This window comes from Patella vulgata, chromosome 4 (assembly GCF_932274485.2).
Source record: "Patella vulgata chromosome 4, xgPatVulg1.2, whole genome shotgun sequence".
Classification (NCBI taxonomy): domain Eukaryota; kingdom Metazoa; phylum Mollusca; class Gastropoda; family Patellidae; genus Patella; species Patella vulgata.
In genome coordinates this window covers 26,884,070-26,908,956 of record NC_065882.2, presented here as the reverse complement: position 1 = coordinate 26,908,956, position 24,887 = coordinate 26,884,070, and the positions used below count along the sequence as shown (strand labels likewise).

Genomic DNA, 24,887 nt, shown 5'->3' with positions numbered 1-24,887 from the left:
GAAAGACAAAATTGTTGCACCATATGCCATTTGTGCAAAGGCCATATCAGCACAAAATGTTTGTGATGTTATGAAGTATAACGGTGCCGATATGAATGGTATAAGTCCTGAGAAGCCTAATATTAAAGCTGGTTTTGGAGACGATTTGATTTGTTTAAGATCCTGCCATATTGTTACTGATTTTGTTTCTGTATCTTCTGATAAAAATCTACGTTGATTAACTAAGGGGTTTTTAACACTTGTAATGACATTGTTACTGTTATTATTTATGAAACAGCCTTTATTCACCTGATTACTGGTCACACAGGTTGATAAAACTTTTATATTATATTTATGTAAATGTCTTGCCTGAGCGACAATCTGGCGAAGAGTAGAAGACATACTGAACCTGGAATGATACAAATAATAAGCTTAGTCTAGTTTTCTAAAATGTTTATACATATCAAAATCTAATAATAATAATAATAATATCTTATTGTTTCTAAAGTTTTATTGAAAGTGCTTTATTAGGGGTGATGATTTGTAGCAATATCGTTGTTGCGACATTGTTTTAAATTTATAGACAAGGAATAGAGAAATAAGAAGGTTTAAACAACATTTTTATCTTTACAAATTATTCTCTATTGTCAGTATAGTAGCTATGGTATGAGTTTATTTACAACGCAAATTAATTGTTTATGAAATAGTGTGAGAATAACAGGAAAGAGTTCTAAGTTCAAGGATAGATTGTGTCGAAAAACATGTGATGGAAAATTACGATTACATTATTTGGCTTGTTTGACCAATCTCTATACTTATTTACATGACATTTGACCAATTAGATAATTGAAAGTCCAAAACCTAAAGCTACAAAACGATCATATTGGTGGGCGATTGCCTGACAGCAGCTTGATTCCAGAAGGGGAAAGCTGTAGCAATTTTTATCAGCAGACTTGCCCATATCGAGTCTTGCTGGCTAGGGTTTGAGAATGACTTAAGTTATGTAATCTATACTATGCTTGTATCTATGTATCCGGCTCTGCTATATAAAATGTAAAGATAGGTTGCCAGGCAACGAAATTTACGCCCACGGCAGTTATATCGTCAGGGCAGTCAACAAGAGTTGTCGTATATTTTTACATTTTTCGGTAATGAAACATTTATAATACATTAAAATCTGATTAAGAGTAACAACTTATTAAGTAATTATCAGAAAACCATTAGAATTTGTTTGGTTTTTATAAAGTTCTGTCCCATGCTAACGTTACTTTTAACATCATGGATTTAGCTGTTCAAGTCATAAAGATTCATTGAAAATCAATATACTTGTTCGTCTCAAGACCTTAAACTCTGTGTATCAATCTGAAGTCAATCGGATGATAACTTTAGCCTCTAGAGCGTCACAAGATTTTTCAAAATGATCAAAGGCCATAATTTTGGTAGTTATTATCCGAAATCATTGAAAATTTATATGATTCTTCATCTCACGGCCTCAAACACTGTGTATAAATTTAAAAGTCAATCGGATATTAACTTTAGCCTGTAGAGCGTCCACAAGCAATTGTGGACGCCAGACAGACAGACGGACGGGGGCGACAACAATATACGACCACATTTCAATGTGGGCATATAAAAACGAACTGTGGCATTGTTATAACTACTGAGAAAACAAACGTCTTAAGAAAACAGTAAGAGGTAAATACACAACGTGAAGGGGAAGAAAGACAACCAGAGACAAATTCTTGTCGATCACAAGGCTACTAAGATATGTAGTAAGAAAAGATACATGGGTCGTACGTAGGATGTGGCGACCGGTTTTAGTACGTGTCCGCTCTCTACGTCTGACATAAGGCCCACGGTGCTACAGATTTTCTGTGATCGATTGTGGAAATATAATGCAGAAATCACAGAATTTGGTTCTCAGAACAGAATTTTCAATCTCACAAGGAAAAAGACGGACAAGTCGATATCTGCTGATACTGAACAATGATGGGTTGCCAGGCAACGAAACATACACCCACAGCAGCTAAATCGTCCGAGCTGTGACAAGGGTTGTTGCATATTTATTCTTTTGTATGTAATTGGGGGCATTTACAATACAATTTCATATAGATCAGATCATAACTTTTGTCGTTTGAGAGTTCACAAGGTTCTACAAACTGAAACAAGGGCCTTAACTCTGGAAGTAATTTACAGAAAATACAAATTTCATAAATATTGGATAACTTTTGTCATTCAAACGTTCACAAGGTTCACAAAGTAAAACAAGGGCCATAACTCTAGAAATAATTGACGGAAATTGCTGAAATTCAATAGACCTCCGTTTCACAAATTTAAATGATAAATTTCATCAATCGAGCATGAATATAGAAAGGAACCGAGATCTTTGAAATATAAACATATATTTTAAGTTTCATCAAAATCGGACAAACATTGTGACCTCTAGCGGGTCCACAACCTTGGTATTACATACTTTTACACTATTTGTGTACGAGGAGTGGTCATTTTGTTGGGCTGTTTCAGTTTGATTTTTTCGAAATTCGAACTCCGTCACCATCAGGGTGTAATGGTGATATAGTTAAATGATTTATAAAATCGGATAAAAATTGTGACCTACAGGATCCATAAGCTAAAATCGCTATATTTTTTGGTACAATCAGGTGCCATAATCCAGTATGTTATTGTCCAACATGCGACAATATCGAAAGGAACTGAGATCTTTGGGATATAAACATATATTTTAAGTTTCATCCAAATCGGATCAAAATTGTGACCTCTAGAAGGTCCACAACCTTGATAGTACATACTTTTGCAGTATTTGCCTACCTAGAGCGCCCATTTTATCAGTCAGTTTCAGTCGGATTTTCACGGAATTCGAAGACAATCATCATTATGGTGCAAAGGTGATATATTAGAGCGTTTTTTTTAAATCAAACAAAAACTGTGACAACTTGGGGGACCACAAGCTAAAAACGTGATTTTTCATACAATCAGGGTCATAATCCAGGAAGTTATGGACCAATATGAGCGAATATTGAAAGGAACTGAGATCTATGTGATATAAACACATGTTTTATCAAAATCGGATAAAAATTGTTACCTCTAGATGATCCCCAACCTAGATATAACATATTTTTACACTATAAGCGCGAGGGGCAGCCATTTTATCTGGCAGTTTTTGTCTGATTTTCACGAAATTCAAACTCAACCTGCATTATGGTGTATTGGCGATATATTCGAACTTGTTTTTAAATCGGATAAAAATTGTGACCTCTAGAGGGACCACAAGCTAACCATGTGATTTTTCGTACAATTATGGTCCGATACATGAGATCTTTAGAAGATAGATCTATATTTCAAGTTTCGACTAAATTGAATAAAAATTGTGACCTGTAGAGCGTCCACAAACAAATTGTGGAAGGACAGAGGCGACGACAATATACACATCCACATGAATATGTGGGTGCATAAAAACTGTGATCTATAGAGTATCCACAACCTTAGTATTGTTATGCATATATATTTGTCAAGTTCAGCATCCCAGGAAACCACCATCGACTGTGTTTGCAAAATTTCACTTTATTGCTGAATTATTTTATTAGCCAGAAATTGCTCAGAAAGTGTCTTTCATGATCCAGACCCCCAGGAGCTTTCGGGGCCTAGGCAGCTCCTGGACCTTCGCCTAGAGTCCTGGGGTAGTAGCACCCCCCACCACCCCAAATCAAGAATTGATTCCGCCGGCCCTGATAATGTGGTCCATCATGTTCCCGAAGCAAAGACTGCGAGTTCTACAGCATCTGGACGTTGCTAGATTACTTTACAATTCCCGAACTTATAGCTGCGTTATCAGCAGACACATGAACAGCAGCGCCCAAACAGAAGTCGTGACATAGCGACCTCCACGGAAACCTTGACATTGAACGAACCTTGTACTCTGCAACTCGATTATCACAGGTAGACATTTTAGCTTAAAAGTGCGGGAGTTGGTATTCGCGATGATTGAGGAATCTGATTGGCTCCCAAACTGTGTGAATACCCAATCAAAATTAGTGCCGAAATATGCAGGGTATTACTTAAAAGCCTTGATAAGATGTACGTAGTTAAAGCGAGATCAAGCCTTCTATTGAAGATGGTGGTCCATAGGCTCTATTCATTTGGTATCATGCTTCTGTGTTAGTATTGTCTAACAGTGTTTCTCTTATTTCTGATGTAGCCTACTGTTTTATGTTGTAGTACAACTTGTACACTCATCTTATATTATGAAATCAATATGATCTACCGGTATTACTTACTAAAAACCCATTAGTACTTTAATTGGAGATTTTCATAAAAAAATTTTTTTTTCAATATCTTAAGTGTAGGATAAAGAAAGAGACTGAGGTTATGCCAGGAGGCCGAGGTTTTTCTTTTGCAGGTTTTTCTGAAGTCTTTCGTCCCCAGCATAACCGAAGTCGAGGACTTCATCTTCCTTATAAACCGCCTATGTTTACATGTATGTAAGATGAGAATATCCCAGAATTCCGGTAAGAAAAATGTTACAATATTATGTTTTCCTACGAAAAAAAACATACCCTGGAAGAATAACCTGTAACAGGTTTAAAGAAAAACGTTCTGAAGAATAAGCCTAAATTCCCATGTACATGTATATATTCAAAGCCCCCCCCCCCCCCCCCCCCCGACTTTCAGACCGAAAGTTATTCCAGGCATAGAATATACCCCAAAGATCAAGAAGATTTACCGTTACAGGTTTATAATTAAATATACAAACACATCTGAGTTGACCAATTTAGATAGCACTTAACATATGGTACTAGAATATTTAAGAAATTTAACAATTGTTAAGTAGGATTTTCGATGATTACTTGAGTCTAAAATAAGGTTTCAAATATAATATTATGCAAGATCAATTTATTACTGGTACCTTTATTTCTATGGCTGGTACTCCCATTCCTTCGCTACCTAAATGTTTTATTCAATATATTTGGGGTTTGAGCATGGCCCTATATAGCTAATTTCACAGCAGGCAGTATTGTATTTACATGAATAAAATAAATGACTATACTTACACAATACAAAGAAAAACGGATTTCAAAAAGTACCAATGTTAGAGTCATTTGGAATTATCAGTAAATAAATAAATATAAGATTAATATGAATACTACTGTCTGAACCATCGTAAATTTTAAACGGATTTCTTCGATTATGAACAAACTACTTAACCTTGGTTATTATAAACCTACCTGTGTGTTTGAAATCACTTCCCGTTAAATGAAATCCATTGCATAATTTAATATCCCAACGAATAAAAAGGTTCTCTCTTGGAAAATTGAATTCCAACAAACTTCTGACATTGAAAAATACTAAAATGGAAGCTGATTACTTCACTCTCGGGAGAGATCATTTCATATAAAGGGTTTACAGCCGTAATTTTACGACAATTTAAGTATAAGAATAAGCTATAAATCTTGGCTCGGTATTGAGTTTTGGACGTCCACACAGATAACTGCCCGTATTTTTTTACCATCTTTTACATTCTGGTAAAATCTCTGCAAAGTTTATAGCTTTACCTTTTGAAATATTTTGTTTTAATCATATTTTTGATTAGAGAGTCTGGTGGATGAATTTTTTTTTAACACAAATGCGGCACAAAAACAATGACATTTGTTTTACGGGCCTTACATTTTACCCATGAATATCATTAATATGATAAACAACATGATAGATTCAACGTATATGTACAGGGAATTTACAATTATGGGGTTATGGTGTGATTTAAGTATTATTTACAATAAATTAAAAGATAGTTGACGATAAAGAGAAAGAGAGAGAAATGGTGTTTAACGTCCACTCGACACAAACCAGGTCATTTCGGGACCAACATGGTTCAACTCCACTTCACTAATTCGCCCGCGCATAGGGGTCCTTAGCAGTGGGAGGAAACCGGAGGACCCGGAGAAAACCCACGAGATTGGACAGGTGGCCCTACTCCTTGTCACGTACAACCGGAAAATCGAAACCACGCCAGTTGACTCAATGACAGACTTTATGATACAGCGCGCACATGCTAACCATTCAGCCATCCAACCCCCTATGGTCAAAGCAGTTGAAACTAGAAGTGATGGTGCGCTTCTTAAGAGGTCTTATAGGTTTATAGCATTATAAACCCACATAAAAGGCATTTTCAAGGCTGCTGCAACGCCCTTATAGATGTCATTGAAACGGTTATTATTGGATTGAAGGAATGATATCAAATTGATGATACACTCGAAAACTTGTAATGTCTTCAGTTGATATTTTTTGTTGCCCAAACTCAAACGATCGAAATGATGGCACTTTGTTTTAATTGCAACGCGTGGTTGTCAAAATATCTGTCAATCAAAGTTAATCCACCCCCGCACCAGCTTCACTGGTTTCATCCAACACGTGACGAAAGCTATGTTGTCTTGAACTCAGTCAAAAATACAAGTAACTACGTCAAATTTTCAAGAGAGAACCTTCTTATTCGTTGAAATATTTCATTGTAGAATGTATTTTATTTAACAGGTGGTGATTTCAAACGCACAGGTAGGTTTATAATAACCAAAGTTAAGTAGATAGTTCATAATCGAAGAAATTTGTTTAAAATTTACGAAGGTTCAGACAGTAATAATTGACTCTTTAATGTTGCAATTTTATGGGATTAAATCAAATATGCACCAAATCAAACGGCGTATGTAGACTGGAATAACCAGACACTAGAAATTTGCACTCGCTTGAGACTGACTAACTGATTTGAAATTGGAGTAAAAACGGAAACCATTGAATGTAAATCAGTTTATATACATTCATATTACAGTATTATATGTGTTGCGACCCACTTTTGTCAATTTCTAGGTCTCAAATGTTAGCGATTTAGCTCCTTTAAACTTTAATATCTGAAGAATGGAATTAAATCAGTTCAGAAGTTGCCAAGAAAAATGTATTTTTAATACAGATACCTTACAGTTAAGCTGTATTATTTGAAAATGTTATGTGCATAATCACTCTAATGAACCTATTGAAGAACATGATTGAATTCTTAATCATACAACCATTTAATGAAGACAAAAATGAAAAACAGAGATATCTGTTCTTAAAATTCTGCTTTTTTATTATTGACATATTTAGTATTTGAAATAATTTGTTGAACAAGCAAATGTTCTTTTGGCTATGAAATAGGGTAAATTTGGAGAGAGAAAAAAACACATCAAAGTTGGGAGTCACATTTGTTGAGCAAGTCTGTACTTGAAAGTGGAATGGCCATAACTGATTTAATTACCACAATTCATTACTGATTTATATGTTGGACATCTATTGTTACTGACGAGAAAGTGATTAATTTTTTTATGTGGTTGTGACAAAGTGGCTGTGTTTAGCCCTCTAGTCCAGATCATCTGTGCTGGATAAGATTATTTCTTATTTAAAAGCATATTTTATAAATCCATTTTTTATGAAGAGCCAAGAAGACAATAATTCTATATTTAATACCGAAAGATAAATTGTATAGTTATAGCAAATATGACAGATTATTTCATAATGAATTCAGATACTGGTTGATAAATAAATATGGAATTATTAGAAAGTGTGTGTGTGGGGGGGGGGGAGAGAGAGAGAGAGAGAGAGAGAGAGAGAGCGCGCGCGAGCTATTCCAGTGCAAGGGAAGTAATTCTTATGAACATCCGGTTATGTCCCTTGGTTGTTGGTAAAATTTAAATTATATACAATTCACGTATTATTGGGCTATTCAGTAAATTAGTGTGAAAATAAATGCCACGAAATAAGTTTATAGCTAAAGGCATATGACTGAAATTCGCATTGGAGTGTTGAAATATTTCCTGTATCCGTCATGAAGGAATTTTATCTGAAAATTTTACAACGGCATTAACCTTTTTTTTTAACCCAGTGCGCAGTTGCGTCCCTTCCTTCTACGACTAGAGTGACCTTAAGGTTTGACCTCTAAGTTATCCAATGAGATTGTACGATTAAAAGACTTGCCAATATTTGGCCAATCAGATTCGTGGTTACAAATGCTGAACATCATCAACATAATCTCGCGCGAGGTGATCGTGAGCACGAGCAAAGCCGAAGCCGATTCGCCATTTGACGTCATGTCGCTGGAGAGGCTTCCCAGATGCCAATGCGTCGAAGTGTATCGTACAATGTATGGATGTCCGCCATTCTGGTGGCAGAGCTTCAGACCCTCCGCTGCCTCTACCCCCTATACATAGGAGTTTTTGGCCGGCCCCATGCAGTTCACGCCTCTCCAGTTAAAAGAGAAACTTCTAGGGGCACTTGACGAGGATAATAATGTAAGAGTTTGAAGATATAGCACATCATTTTTCATTTGTGGTGTTCGTAACTGAACGAGGTTGCCCCACAACATTAGTTCTGTTTAGGTAGTTGGCGAGGAAAGTGCTGATTAGGACTCTAGGCCTTGTGTGGCTAAACACTTTTTAACTACAATTGTTGATGGGTCTTCTTAATCTACACAGTTAACGAGATCTACACATATTCATTTAAATTTTAAAAAAAAAAGTATTTATTTTCATTGTTTACTGGAGCTTGTGTGCTCTTTTTGACTTTTTTGTTTTAATTTTAAGTTTTAGCTTAGTTCAGAAATACTGAAATAGGCCTAAAATCTATTCATTACTTACAGCAATATTAGGCCTTGTTTATTTGGCCATTACAGATTTCTGCTGGGTCCAATTATTTATCACTTTTGTACAATAATTTACGTGCTGTAACTAACAGTGTAACTGTTCACTGAAACTTTTTTTTAAAAAAAAATTTTCTTGTTTGCCATTGGTTTTAAAACCAGTGCAAAACTGGTATGCTTGATGTCAAATGCTATTGATTGGTACTGGTAGGGTGCTGCACAATGAAAAAAAATCTCTATAACTATTGAAAGCACTTGGCACATTGGAAGTATCGCATTGCATCCCTGTGATAAGTAAAGCTGTAAGCCTACTGATTATTTTTAGCTATTTTTTATTATTTCATAAACATCCTTTTTAGCAATTGATTTCTGCTTTCACATTAGCTAGGCCTACAAGAATGTAGCTAAAAACGTTGAGATATACTGATGTACTTGTGTTTAGCTACGATTGGGTGCCTTTAGATTTAGTTCAGCTCTGAACGTAGGTCTCGTTACACTCGCCCTGTATGTTCAGGAACCGTCCTATTGAATCGTTGTCGATAAACTTTCGGTTCCCAGTCAATTTTACTGGTCAATATTTACTGCTAAACGGTCGCATATCAGTATCTGTGAACGTCTGTACAGTGTATAAGAACATTTTAGTGAGAAAGTAAGACCTTGCTTACCTCGCAAGAGTCAGTATGTCCGACACAACATGCTGTTAAAAATACGTCCCCTTCTTCTAAACCGCTTGGCAGAAGCCATTGAAATCTAATTAAAGGGTATCACTGAAATTTACGTCACTCGGCCATATAACTTATAAGACAAAACAAAATTAAGGTAAGCAGGGGAAACAGAATTGGAATGTTAAAGAAAAAAAGGAATTGGGTTAGGCAAAGCAATAAATGACTGAAAATTTACAATTTTGCAAAGATCCCAATTTTTCCAATTAATTTTCAAATTATAATAATGAATAATTGATGAAATATTTATTCTTATTCAGAAGTGGGCAACTGCAAGGTAGACAAAAGTTAGATAATGTTTTATTAACGTCATTAAGCAGATGACTGCGGTTGGGACTATTCATTTTTTTTTTTTAATTGTTTCCTTCTATTCAGTATAACTATTAGTTTTTCTCTGTTTTATTAAAATAAGGACTTGTGCCCTAACTTTGTAATCAATACACTTGAATTTGTTACTACAACACATAAGCGATTTAATTTTAGATTGCTTTTAACTAAGCTTACATTTCACGAAAATGGTTATTTATAAAGGATCCATTCATTTGATCTGATATTATTGTTCGTTTGTTGTTTGAGGTGTCTGTATATTGTCATGTCCATAGGTTTGTCTTGTGTGTGGTGTGGTCCAACTGCACTTACTATTGACAACCTTGTAAAATCAATAAGGAAAATACGACTAGTATTCTGTTCTTGCTCCAGCACAATCTTTGGTAACATAAATGCTGATCCTAATGGTACAGATAAAATGATTAGGGGGCAACATATAGTCGTTCAGATGAGACGAAAACCTGAGGTCGCATGTACACATTGGCGTGCACGTTAAATAACCTGTGACATTTGGAGTTCATAATAAGAGTAGGTCGGCCCTAATGTCCCTTGTAACACACTGTATGGTATATACCCGTCTTCATTAGCTGAGTTGGTGCAGAACAGTAGGATGTTAAATTTCATTTCCTTATTTGATAACAATATCATCACATGCTTGGCTATGTTTAGGCCATTGCACACTACAGCTGACCTAGCATGTGCATCATCTGTTATGTAATCACTTTACAGAATATCATTGATTTATAGTCCACGTTTTGTTGATTTTCGTTTCTCTAAGTAATTACAAAACTTCTTATTTATAGGTTATTGATGCAGCTGTGGTGCTGGAGGTAATCTCCATTTTAGAAAAGTTTCCAATAACAAGAGAAGCACTTGAGGTAAATGTTTTCTTGGTTTGCACCGAATAGTGAATCGGACTAAATTATTATTATTTTGTCAATTATCTGCCTATTTGGATAACTGGATACCAAGTAATTCTTTGGGAGGTTTAAATGTAAAATGTCATCACAGAAATTCCAATTTTAGGTCTGTCCTAAATTATTGAAATAAAATTAAACCATATGTTAGTACCAAAATGACCTAGTTTGTGTCGAGTGGACGTTAAACCCCATTTCTCTCTCTCTCTCTTTTTGGCTCAATTAAAATGTTATTGTTTAAGAAATCAGTTTGTCATAATTTTCGGGGACATGGCGAATGTAGCATCATTCAGTTCTCTATCCAAGTAATTTGAACATTTAATTCTAATTTTGATAATCCTGTAAATATACACTTTTTCTTATTATTCATAACACTACGAATAGGTAAGTAGCCTACTGATATCCCAAATTGTTTCTGAGATTGTCTAGATAAGATTTCATGTCTGAATTTTAACTGAAATAGAACTATTGCCAGAAATATCCCAGTAATATCCGTATTTTCCTGGAAATGACTCCTTTTGCCAGATGGATAGAGATCTCCAAAAGTACTAAGATTTTTGTAAGATTAAGAATCGATAAGTTTACAAATCGATGGAGATCTCTAAACATCTTGATATAACTGTTTTGTTATATCAACTTAAAACTTTAAATGCAATCAATGACATGTTATTTTCTACTGACTAGATAACTGTCTTATATACTTGCCAAAGTTATAATGGTTATGAATAGTCATCTTTATCAATTCACTAATTAATAGACTTGTGCCCTGAAATTTCTTTAAATACATACATAATCATATTTATTAAATCCAGCAATCATTTCTGAACAGCTTGAAATTTCTCATTTGCATAATGGAACTTGAAGACACTTTAATCTTGGGATACCCCGTGAAATCTTTCACATGATTTATTTTGATTTTTTTTTCAGCAAACACGGATTGGTCGCCATGTGAATGAACTGAGAAGAAAGACTACCAATAAGGAATTGGCCAAGCGAGCAAAGAAATTAGTGCGAGGATGGCAAAATCTATTGACTGATAATTGTAATGTTAATGGTGATAGTGTTAGTACACCACCTCAACACAGAAATGTCAGCGTTTTACAATCAGATGGTAATGAGTCAAAGCCATCAAGTCCTTTTGCTCGATCTCCAGCAATAAGTAAAAGTTATGTCACTCAAGCACGTTCTAGTCTTTCTCCTGCTGTTAGTGGTAGGCCAGTGACCCCAAATTCTCACTCTAGAGCTACAGTATCTAAACAACCAAAGGTACCCCATGTTGGTACCCCTGAACTTAATAGATCTAAGTTTAGTCCTGGGTTACCCAGAAACTCGAGTACACCTAATTTAAGAACATCAGTTAACAGTCCTAACCTTCAAGTTTTACAATCCTCTCGATTAAGCCCTGCTGTCTCTCATTCGTATTCTCCCAAGCTACAAAACCAAGCCAAAGCAGACTTCACTGGAAAACCGAGTAAATTATATTCCCCTAAAATCAGGCCAAATACACCATGTCAGTCACCTCAGTTATTAGGTGCTGAAAGGCCTGGAACACCAGTGGGAAATGAAGACTCATTATCTAGTTTTCCGGGCACTCCTTCCTCAGTTCAGAGTGGCAATAGTCAGGAAACTGGTAATGGGCATGCTAAGAATAAAAAACGTAAAACATCACCACAAAAAGGAGGAAAAGAGAAAAAATCAAATCATTCCAGAGAATCATTATCTCAAAGCAGTGAAATTGGCTCAAGGGCAGATCAAAGTAATGTATCTAAAACAGACATTGCTAATCGTAAACGAACACGTCCAGGAGACAACAATTCTGTCCCACCGGTGAAGCAACAAAAACTAGATTCTTCTGTTCATAGTCTTTCATCAAAACATCCTTTGAATGGAAAATTGTACCAAAAAAATTCAAGTGATAAAGCAAAGCATAATGCTGTTGTGATTAATAGTGCTACCTTGGAATCTTCACGAAGCTCCAATAGTCCTCCACTAGATAAATCACTGGACTGTTCAACACCTAGTAACAAGAAATCTGTCACCAGACAAGATTCCCTTAAATTTGGTTCAGCTGTAAAAACACCGAAAGTGAAAACAACGGCTGAGTTAATCGCTGAGCTACAACAAAAAACTGGAAGTGCTAATTATGGAAATGATATATTAGAAAAATTGAGAACAAAACAAATAGAACATGAAGCTGATGTACAATGCTCGGTTTTACCACCTGGTATTAGACCAAGACGTAAACGTAAAAGTAATGATTCATCATATATCAGTGTGCCATCCCCATCATTAAGTCAGACTAAAACTGAACTTGTTCAAAAATTTTTACAAACTTCACTTTCACCCACATCTACCGATTTAAGTTCACATATAGATGATTTCTCTGTGAAAACAGAATCTCCCATTAACTCATCTCAGAATGCTGAAGAATCAATCATTAATATTTCCAAGGACAAAAAACCAAAAGTTGTTAAAAATGAATCTGAATATATGCAGCAATATAGTAGGGAAATTGAGAACTCGAAGGAGTTAGTTGTTAAAACAGAACACAATAGTGAACAGCAAGAGAAAAGACTAACTATTGATGAGATCTATAGTCAACTTCCACCTATTGACATAGACAGTATTGATTGGGAAAGTTCAGACTATGTGGTCCCTGAACCCCATTCTGTCCATGATGGAGATGTTTTACGTGTACATAGTGAACCATGGGAAGGGGTAAATGGCTGTCGTGATCGAAATAATGTTTGGCATGATTGGGCAAGTACATTAACTCTGTCATCCTATGATGATGACCCATTACATATCTTGCCCTATGTCATTGTTGATGATTAAATTATGTTTATTTAAATTGAAGGATTATAAGATGTGAACATGTTATTAATATATGGAATGTGTTATGTGGATGGGAGTTGTTTATATTGATTTATTACCTTCTTTCCTAATATTATTTGTTGCATCAATCAACCTGTAAAATTTGCATTGAAATTATTGCTATAAAAATTTATATCATGTTTTTTTCCCTACTTGTTTATTTTGATATATTATCATTAAGACATAGAGCATTACTGTGATGAACATCAGTAGATTTCTGGAAATGACAATTGTCGAAACATTTGTCTGTGTATGTGATCAACAGTCTTTAAGTTCTAATATTAAAATTATTAGATCTTTTTGTTACGAATTTATTACAAAATGTTTTTAATTATAGGGTCCTCCAGTGTTTGGAAATACTAGCTATCTCATGATACTGTATGAATTTGATTGACTTGTCCTCCCTTTTCATAGTTAGTACAAATTAAGCAGAAATCGGATATCAGTGGGATTTTCTATAATAAATGTTTCAAACATGTTACTTATTGATGTGATCTGCTGTGGATCCAAGCTAGTCAAACTATTTTCTTCAGCAATGACTTGCAATAGCAGCCAAGCATAATTTCAATCTGATCTGAACTGTAAATCCTACCATTGTGCAAATGGTACATACCAGGTATGATAAAATGAAAAAACTGAAACATTGATTAAAACAGAACAAAGTAAATAATAAAAGCAAGGACTGTATTAAGTCTGGTCTGTAAAAACTGATTTAGAACAAATTTTAATGATCTATTAGACTTGTAAATGCATGTTTTAAAGCAAGTATTCATCTTAAAATGCACACGATTTGATGATTAGTTTCAGACTCCATTTCTCTAGGTCAAACAGGAATTTTCTTCAAATTCATTATTTTCTGTAATGTTTTAAAAGCCTTTTTTTGGTAAGAAAAGTGAATGATTTTAATATTTGAATGGATTAGACTGTCACATGTAGTTTATAACCCTTTTATTAAATTATCACAAAATACATTCAATGACCATATGAGAAGTATTGTTTTGTTCATCTGATATTGTTTTGTATACATCCACCTTTATGTGGTGATATCATTTATTGTCATCACCCATTTTCATCAGTTATTTTACATTTGCTAGGATTGATTTTTCTATCATAAAGAAAATTATTTAAAAAAAAAAATAAGTCTTGTTAAACGTTTTATTACCAAATTACATTATTGATTTTCAGCAGTTTAATGCATTCAATCTAGAGGTTATGAGTGATTTGTGGCAGTTCTACTTTCGTCAAATTAAAAATTTCATGCAGATTTAGAATATTTATATGTACAAGGAACCATGAAGCTGTAAAACCTGTCTTCGTTATCCAAGTAAGAGCAGAACAGTAGGACGTTAAACCCTATTTCATTTGTAAAACCTCTAAAGATAGAGGGTCACATAGAGCTCAAAGTTGATCATCAGATTGAAATGTGTGGGTGTTCAGTTTTCTTTTGTCTATTCATCAACTTTCCAATTTGGGAGTTCAGAAACCGGTTCATATATTGGCATCGCTCAGTCCAGTGCTACAATATCTTGTCAACTCTTAAGAGACATAAATTCAACCATAATTCTTTTTATATGCCCATATTGTCGTTGCCCCTATGGTGCACAAATTGTTTGTGGGCACTCTACAGGTCACAATTTTTGTCCAATTTTGACGAAACTTAAAATATGTTTATATCCCAAAGATCATGGTTCCTTTCAATATTTGTGCATATCTGACCTCAACTTCCTGGAGTATGGCCCCTGTTAGTATGAAAAATCACATTTTTATACGCCCACATTGAAGTGTGGTTGTATATTGTTGATGCCCCTGTCCGTCCGTCCGACTTTAAATTTATACAGTGTTTAAGGTCAAGAGACGAAGAAACCTATTGATTTTCATTGATTTCTGATAATTACTGCCAGAGTTATAACCCTTGATCACTTGTGGACACTCTACAGCCTAAAGTTAATATCCGATTGACTTTAAATTTATACACAGTATTTAAGGTCATTAGCCTTGATCACTGTGACAACCTTGTGGCGGCTCATGTTAATATCTAATTTCAAATTTATACACCGTGTTTATGGTCATGAGATGAAGAATCCTATAGAATTTCAACGATTCCCGATATTAATTTTAGCCGTTGGCACATCCACAAGATTTTTCATTGTGATAAAGGGCCATAACTCTTGCAGTAATTATCAGAAATGGTTGAAAGTTAGTAGACTTTGTGGTCTCATGACTTTGAACATTGTATTAATTTAAAGTCTATCGAATGATTAATTTTGTCTCAAGAGCATCCATATTTTCAAAGTGATCAAGGGCCATGACTCTGGCTGTAATTATTGGAAATTGTTGAAAATCGATAAGCTTCGTCTCCTAACCATAAACATTGTGTATAAATTTGAAGTCCATCAGATATTAATGTTGGCCTCTATTGAATAATTGTATACTACGGAGGACGAACATGGGCTAGTGCACGACCACATCAGTGTGGGCGTATCAAAAGGTTGCATGGGCCCCTGCTTTTGGTGGACCTTACAGGCTTCTGTCTAGTCATCTTTAGGATAATACGGTGCTGCAAATAGATACCAGTATGCAACTTTCTCAAATAATGAGACGTACCATGAGGTGTTCTAGAAAGTGAATTATAGTTGTTTTACAGAGGTTGCTACACTGCAGTAATATGAAAGAGTTACAGGACAAGTTTGCATTCATTATATTTGATTTGACGTTTGAACATAGCTGTATATTTTTACAATATGTTCTGTGTGATTCAGTTTTTGACTTAATTCAATGAAATTTCGGTTAGCGGAATTGTTTTATATGTATGCTATATTATGAGGTACCGTATTTGATTGAAATTAGTACACTGCTTTAAGGATTAGACCAATTCGCTGTATCTTCGTCTCATGACCTTTAACACTGTGTATAAATTTAAAATCAATCGGGTATTAACTTTGACCTCTAGAGCGTCCACAAGATTTTTTGAAGTGATCAAGGGCCATAACTCTGGAAGTAATTATCGGAAATCGCTGAAAATCAGTAGGCTTCTTCGTCTCATGACCTTAAACACTGTATAAATTTAAAGTCAATCGGATATTAACTTTGACCTCTAGAGCGTCCACAAGATTCTTTGAAGTGATCAAGGACCATAACTCTGACAGTAATTATCAAAAATCACTGAAAATCAATAGGCTTCTTCGTCTCATGACCTTTAACACTGTGTATAAATTTAAAGTCAATCGGATATTAACTTTAGCCTCTAGAGCGTCCACAATCCGGACGGACAGGGCGACAACATTATACGACCACATTTCAATGTGGGCGTATATAAAGGCGATTTTCCGTACAATCAGGGGCCATAATCCAGCAAGTTATGAGATCTGAAATGGACTGAGATATTTCAGATATAAAGATATATGCACTAATATCGAAAGGAACCAAGATCTTTGGGATATAAACATGCCTTCCAAGTTTCATCAAAATCGGGGTTCGGCAACCTTGATATACCATATGTTTACACTATTTGCGTATGAGGGGCGGCCATTTTGTCCAGTAGTTTTGGTCCGATTTTGACGAAATATGAACTCTATTTGTGTTTTTTTAAATCAGATAATAATTATGACCTGTAGAGGGACCACAATGCGTGAATATCGAAAGGAACCAAGATCTTTGGGTTATAAACATGCATTTTAAGTTTCATCAAAATCAGATGAAAATTGTGACCTCTAGGGTGTCCAGAAGCTAAAAATGTGATTTTTGATACAATTAGGGGTCATAATCCAGGAAGTTATGTTCCGAAACACCTATAATTCAAGTTTCGTCAAAATCGGATAAAAATTGTGACCTGTATACGGTACACATAATATGTCAACATGAAAATGTGGGCGTATAAAAATGTAGTTTGTTTAGTAGGGAGGACCTTGTAGTAGAGAGAGAGAAATGGGGTTTAAAGTCCACTCAACACAAACTAGGTCATTTCGGGACTAACATATGGTTTAATTTTATTTCAATAATTCACTTGCACGTGTAGGGGTCTTTAGCAGTGGGAGGAAACAGGAGAAAACCAACGAGGTTGGACAGGCGACCCTACTCCTTGTCACGTACAACCGGGGATTCGAAACCACGCCAGTTGACTCAATGACAGGCTTTATGATACAGCACGCACGTGCTAACCATTCGGCCAGGAACTTCACCCTAGAAATTTTGGTTGCAGGCCTACTACGATTGTTATGATAATAAACAAAGTCTCAATTATCCATTTTTAAATTAAATTGTTAACTAGCAATCAGCATCCAATGGTTTAGGCAGATTAAGCTCTTACATAATGCATCTTTAACAACCTATAAATAGCTATTTATTTATTTTTTTTTTTTGTTGAAACATACAATAAAATAGATTTATTTCATTAAGTTAACTATTATTTACATATATGCATGCTACAATTTACACAAAGAAAAAAATACAAATTTTAGTTCATGTCATGGATATTTTTCTTTGATATTGTGCAACCTTCTAAAATAACATTTTATGAACAATAAATAAAAAGTAAGGCTTGAATATCACAGATAGCTGTTAATCATAATACATATAGGGGAATACCCTACAATAAACTTGTAAACTTCATGAAGGAATCAATCAGGGTTCCCGCGGCTTCGTCAAAATTTTTTTCAAGGATAAATATACGTCAAATTCAAGGATTTTCAATGACATTTTTTAGCCTAAAGTTACAAATTTTCATCTTAAAAATAACCAAAACATTACCAACTATCGTTATAATCTCATATTTAAAAGGAATTGAAGACTTTTGAAACAAAATTAAGGATCTCAACTGAAATTCAAGGATATTTTCCTATTTCCGCGAAATTCAAGGATATTCAAGACCTTGAAAATGAAATTTTAAATTTAAGTATATTCAAGGATTTTCAAGGACCGCGGGAACCCTGTCAATTATTTGGTTATTTCAAGCTGTTACCAGTTCCCACACACTGGGAAATACCTTAGAAAATATTCTATTTTTATTAAAGTCACAACCTATCACTTTTGTTTATTTTCTCCTTAAACTAGAAGCAACAAAATAGAAAGGAATTCAAAACTTACAATAATGAGTTGTTACAATGGTACCACATTTATTTTGTTTTGCTATTATTAATATCCTTATAATTGCTTCACTGTGCATTCCCAGAAGATGAAATATATGAAATTGATACAAACAGCCTTTCTATTTGCATTTTGAACTGATGGCTACAGACAAATATGGAAAACTTAATAAATTTTATGCAGCTAATTGTGCATAAATGGAATGTCAGCCCTTAGTTCATTTTTATATAATTGTTTACCGTATATAATTTCAAATAATAAGAATTGATTTCATTTGAATGAGGTAGAAATAACAATAATGTTTACATATTATTAGATTAATATTACTACAGATTCATATAGGTTCTATTACAATTTAATTCAATCTAATTATATATTCAATACTCTAATTCTATCACTTTCTAAAACAAGACACAAATGTGTACAGTTAGATAAAACAAGAGGATTAAGTACAGTTTTTTAAAACTGAACAATAAGGAATGAAGGCAACAGAGGTGTAAATATTGTTGAATGAATTGATGAACTAATTCTATTGCTCCTAATAAACTTTGGGTCATATATATATTAGTAATTACCCTAATGAATCTTTAAGAAATATATATATATTTTTCTCTCTGACCATTGGATAAATAGTAACAGTTCATTCAAAACTGAATTAATGCCATTGATATTCTAAATTCAAGAACACAGTTTTGGAGTAATATGGGACATAATAATATAAATGTGTAGCAGGAAAGAAAACCTGTTTGATGTCACGCTGGCTCAATCCGAGATATATGCCAAAATACAATGTTAACCATTACATAGATCAATTTCCGTCCTTAACATAATTACATTTATTAAACATTATCTATGAAAATACAAAGATATATTTTGGGATATAAAGTTATATTTTAAGTTTCATCAAAATTGGATAAAAATTGTGACTTCTATAGGGTCCACAACCTTGGTATTACATACTTTTACACACTATTTGTGTACAAGGAGCAGCCTTGTTGTCAGGCAGATTCAGTTCGATTTTCAGGAAATTCAAACTCAACCATCATTAGGGTGGAATGGTGATATATATAAACGGTTTTTTTTTAAATCGGATAAAAATTGTGACATCTAGAACATGATTTTATGTACAATCAGGTGTATTAATCCAGGAAGTTATGGTGCAATATGCGTGAATATTGACCTCTAGAGGTTCCACAACGTTGACATACCATACTTGTACACTATTTGCGCACGAGGAGCAGCCATTTTGTAGGGCAGTTTCGGTTCGATTTTCACAAAATTCAAACTCAACTGTCGTTTTTGTGTAGCAGGGATATCTTCAGGGTTTTTTTTAAAATCGGATAAACATTGTGACCTATCTAATTGATTTTGATCGAGTTTCATAAACTTTTCAATAGAATGAAGTAAGAAGTCAGTTATTTACCGAAATATGTCAACACTAGTTGTATTCCATTGTAAATATTTCTTAGCACAAAGATAAATACTGTATTCTTATTGTAAACAAAAAATAGTGTGATAATGCATAAAGATAGGTTGCCAGGCAACGAAACATACGGCCACAGCAGCTAAATCTTCCGGGCAGTCAACAAGAGTTGTCGCATATTTTTACTTTTTAAGTAATGAAACATTTATAATACACTAAAATCTGATTAAGAGTAACAACTCATCATTGACTTCAGATTGATACACAGAGTTTAAGGTCTTGAAACGAACAAGTATATTGATTTTCAATGAATTTTGATAACTTGAACAGCTAAATACATCATATTAAATATTTCGTATACTAAACGTTAGCTTGGGGCCGAAATTTATAAAAACCAAACATATAATTATCAGAAAATCATTAAGATTTGTTTGGTTTTTATAAATTTCGGCCCCAAGCTAACGTTTAGTATACAAAATATTTAATATGATGGATTTAGCTGTTCAAGTTATCAAAATTCATTGAAAATCAATATACTTGTTCGTTTCAAGACCTTAAACTCTGTGTATCAATCTGAAGTCAATCGGATGATAACATACATGTAAGCCTCTAGAACTTCACAAGATTTTCAAAGTGATCAAGGGCCATAACTTTGGCAGTAATTATCGGAAATCATTGAAAATCAATAGGATTCTTCGTCTCATGAGCTCAAACACTCCATATAAATTTAAAGTCTGGCAGTAATTATCAGAAATCGCTGAAAATTAATAGGCTTCTTCGCACATGACCTTAAACACTGTGTATAAATTTAAAGTCAATCAGATATTAACTTTAGCCTCTAGAGCATACACAAGCAATTGTGGACGCCGGATGGACGGATGGACTAGGGGCGACGACAATACACGACCACATTTCAATGTAGGCATATAAAAATGACTACTATAAACGGCTCAGAAACTGAAATATCAACATTTATGTTTAAACTGCCTTTTCTCCATTTTCATTTTTCTTCCGAATGTGTCATTTTCTTGTATAAAATGTTAAATATCACCTTAAGTTATCAAACGATTTTGATAATCTATAACCATGTTGTCATTCTGTCACACAAATAATAAATGCATCTACTGAGTTTACTACATACTACTGACTAGATATATACTATAATAATTTAGGTAATTGTTTAAGTTTGACAATGTCTAGAATTTTATCATCATCATTAATTGATATCTGATTATGTGCTTGATCATATAGTAATGGCTTACTATTGCCTCTGTCAAATATTGGAGAACTATCTGAGGAAAATTGTCGACGATAGTTAGGAATATTATATGATTGTGGAGAAAAATCGGGACTAATGACAGCTTCTCTTCCAGACACAATTTCTTTTTTAACAGGACTTTTAAGTAATCGTAATTTAGTGTAGGCATCAGTAAGATCTTTTCTCTGAATGGGTCTAGTGGTTTGACGAACAGGGGAAGCCATTTCATTAGATGATACACTATAATCAGTTTTCATCTGATAATCATAATCTATAGATTTATCTGAAATATCAGTACCATTGTCTAATAGTCCATGTTTCTCCATATATTTCCTAGTAGCAAAGGTCATATCATTAACAGATGGATTATTTTGTGATAGATCTGGCATATCACTATGTAACAGCTGTCTAAGTAATGTCGTTTTTTGTCCATTTGAGTTGCCTAGTGTTGATGCACGATGTTGAAGTTTCATCATCTGAGTGAGTTGTTCATCTTTTAAATATTTCATAGCCATGGCATTTATTTCTACTGATGTATCGGAATCTGAATCAAACATCATTGACATATAGTTGATTTTAGGTATTAGGGTTGTATCTACATGTTTACCACTTTCAGTCGACCTGTAAAATACATCAATTACATGTTATCAAAATATATTCTTGTGAAAAACAACAGCAATCTTTATTACTTACAAAGGAAACACTTTTTAAAATCAGTGATACTGGGTAAAAGAATTGGGTATGGATATTTGCCTCCTAATTTTATCATTGAAGTAAAATAACTATACGTGAAGTAAACTATCTTGCCATAATCATGACAGAGTTTGCATATTCTTTCTCTAAAATGTATTTAATATTTATATTATTAAGAAAATGTCCACGATCAACTTACTTGAGGAAGGACTGTAAAGAGGAAATATTTATTAAGTGATCAGATTCTGTTGTATGATCTGTTAAGGATGTAGGTTCATCTGTTAATACAGTTGTTGGTTCATCAGGATTCTCATCATGACTATTTAAAAACTGGCGAATGTTAGCCTATAATTAAATGGTTAATTACAGTTGGTACCGGTATATAAAACAAAGAAAGTATGTTTTGAAATATAAAGCTTCCAAAACCAATCATTTTAAGTACAACCTGTGAGCTGCGCTGACTCAGTGAGTAAGTGCCGGCTTACCAACCAGGTCTCGTGTTCGAATCCTGTGCTGGCTAAGAAAGTTTCTTTGAATAGAGGGCCTGGAAAGGAACAGCATTTGGATGGTACAAAACTTTGAGGTCACATGTCAATGTTGGCGTGCACGTAAAAGAAGAACTGAAAGTTGGAATTCAAAATATGCCCATTTTAATTTGCCTCATCGGTGGGTTGGCTAGATAATTAACTATTAATCACAGGATTAGCAGAGATGCTACAAAGTACAACAAGATGGTGTCATTCAACAATGGCCATTGAATAAGCGCTATTTTGCTAAAATTATTAGTAAAATAGTGACTGTTAGCCGTGTTAGAGGAGTAACCGTTGATTAAAGAGATGAAACAATAGAATTTCTACGGGGTGAAATTATTGAGGCCGCTTACAAGGAGATGTCGCTGAATAGGAGTGGCTGCTCGTACAGATTCTCCTGTACATGGTAATTTAAGAGATTAGCAATAAGTCCATGATCAAATATTGATTATGTCATCAACAAGCATTGTGTTTAAGAATTATAGTGATAATATTAAAGAAAGGAAGAACACAATTACAATTAGATTTTCATAGTAATGTGGATTCTCTGAGTTTGCTTCTTGTCTTGAACTTTGACTGTCATCTAAGATTTGACTCTGTAAAATAAGTTTAAAATATTAGAAGATTACACAAATAATAAATTATATAGTCCAACCATTCAACAAGCTTGTAACATGGTTATCAGAATTAGGTTCTTTTGACCTATCCATCAGTTTTTTTTGTTGTAATTTTGTATAATCCTAAAACAAACAACCAATACAATAAACGCAACAAAATAATTTTTATGTATCAATATTTAATGTGGGCAAAATAGTTATCCCTATCTGTCAGTCCACAATTTCCAGTGACTTTTCATTGGGTCATAAGGAAGGACCATATCTAAAATTCAGCATATCAGTTACATGTACATGTACCTCCCAATTTACATTTTAACTTATGAATCCAATACAGGATAGGGTTTTTGATAAGCTTAGTTTTAAAACTCAGTGGGATTTAGCTGTTCAAATTATCAAAAACCATTGAAAATCAATATACTTCTTTGTTTCAAGACCTTAAACTGTGCATCAAGCCAAAGTCAATTGAAATGATTATAATATATATAGGCGTGATCATGGTTTATAAATATGAAATTAATCAGAGTGATCAAGGGCCATAACTCTGGCAGTAATAATCAGAAATCGTTTAGCTTCTAGAGCATCCACAAGCAATTGTGGATGCCGCCTGGACAGATGAGGGCGACGACAATATACGACCACATTTCAATGTGGGCGTATAGAAAGAAAAATAGATGCACCTCGATATTTTCATAATTTACCGGGTTAAAGCATTGAAGTTTTTGTGTCAAAATAAGCCGTGGGAGGTTTCGCGGCAAAATTAGCCGTGGAAGTTTTCGAGCCAAAATTAACCATTTTAGTTTTACTATTTTTGTAGTATGAAATGTCAGGACCGTGTTGATTTACATGCTACTGCTAAGAATTTCAAAATGGAATCTTAACAAAAGTTGTACATTATGGCATGGACTAACAAAAAGCAAGTTAACCAGCGTTTATTAAACATGCATTTGTTTATTATAGAACCAACATTAGTAATGATGATCAAGCCTAGCCTAAAATTGAATTGCTAATATCTCGGTTCAGAGTGAAGCATTTTGACTGAACTTTTCAGCGTATTCTGTTTTCATTATCTATTTTTTAACTGTTACAGAGATTTATCTAATCTTACCTAATGCCCCTTTAATATTAGCTATAGGGATCACTTTTGGATTGATATATTTTTGTTTTCGGGTCAGTGAATGTTGCTGTGTTGGAAAATGATTAAACAGTCGTTGTTTTTTGTATTTTAGAGGAGAGCAGAAAAAACCTCGGCTTAATGAACAAATTGAAAAAATCGCTCCCCTAAAAAAGTTCTCCCTGTTTCGATAAGAAGAGTGATTTAGAAATTAAGGAGAGTGATCTGATATTATGGAGAGTGATTAGTTGCATGTATGGGAAATGGTTCTTAAGATCAATAACTGCTTGTAAGGGGTCATTCCTGGTTACATAAATGATAATAAAAATAAACATCGTCTACTAATAGCACTCGTAGTCATACGGTCAAGTCAAACTTCTACTATCGTCTATAACTACAATACTGTATTCCAATAGAAATACTTGTCGACATTTCTAAATATATATACATGTAGCTTGTATAAATTCTGTTTAAAAACATAACCCCTATTCAAAATATAATCTATTTCTTCCGGAATTATTCTCATTGGAAATTTTCACGTGCCATCTCTCGTAATTTCTCACATCTCGCGAGAGTTCTACTTTTCATTTCAGTTAAATTAACCAATGGTGCATAGGCGCCATCTATTTTTAGCAACAAATTCATCAGGATTTTATTACCATGTGCGATTACATTATAGC

The 24,887-nt window shown here is 34.1% G+C and overlaps 2 protein-coding genes across 2 annotated transcripts in view; one reads left to right on the top strand and one right to left on the bottom strand.

The window, feature by feature from the left end:
• The first annotated feature begins 8,069 nt into the window (after positions 1-8,069).
• Positions 8,070-13,638, top strand: LOC126819054 (mediator of RNA polymerase II transcription subunit 26). The gene is made up of 3 exons (XM_050546868.2): positions 8,070-8,306; positions 10,506-10,580; positions 11,547-13,638. Exons 1-3 carry the CDS (start codon positions 8,244-8,246, stop codon positions 13,452-13,454), a joined length of 2,046 nt encoding a protein of 681 aa, XP_050402825.1. The 5' UTR covers positions 8,070-8,243; the 3' UTR covers positions 13,455-13,638.
• Positions 13,639-20,505: 6,867 nt separating this feature from the next.
• LOC126818881 (SCL-interrupting locus protein) overlaps positions 20,506-24,887 on the bottom strand; it is a 39,441-nt gene continuing 35,059 nt past the window's right edge. The window contains exons 15-17 of the mRNA XM_050546518.2: positions 22,998-23,075; positions 22,149-22,294; positions 20,506-21,877 (exon numbers count right to left, since the gene is read on the bottom strand). Coding sequence (XP_050402475.1) covers positions 21,157-21,877; positions 22,149-22,294; positions 22,998-23,075 — 945 coding nt within the window. The 3' untranslated portion in view covers positions 20,506-21,156. The remainder of the gene's footprint in view (positions 21,878-22,148; positions 22,295-22,997; positions 23,076-24,887) is intronic.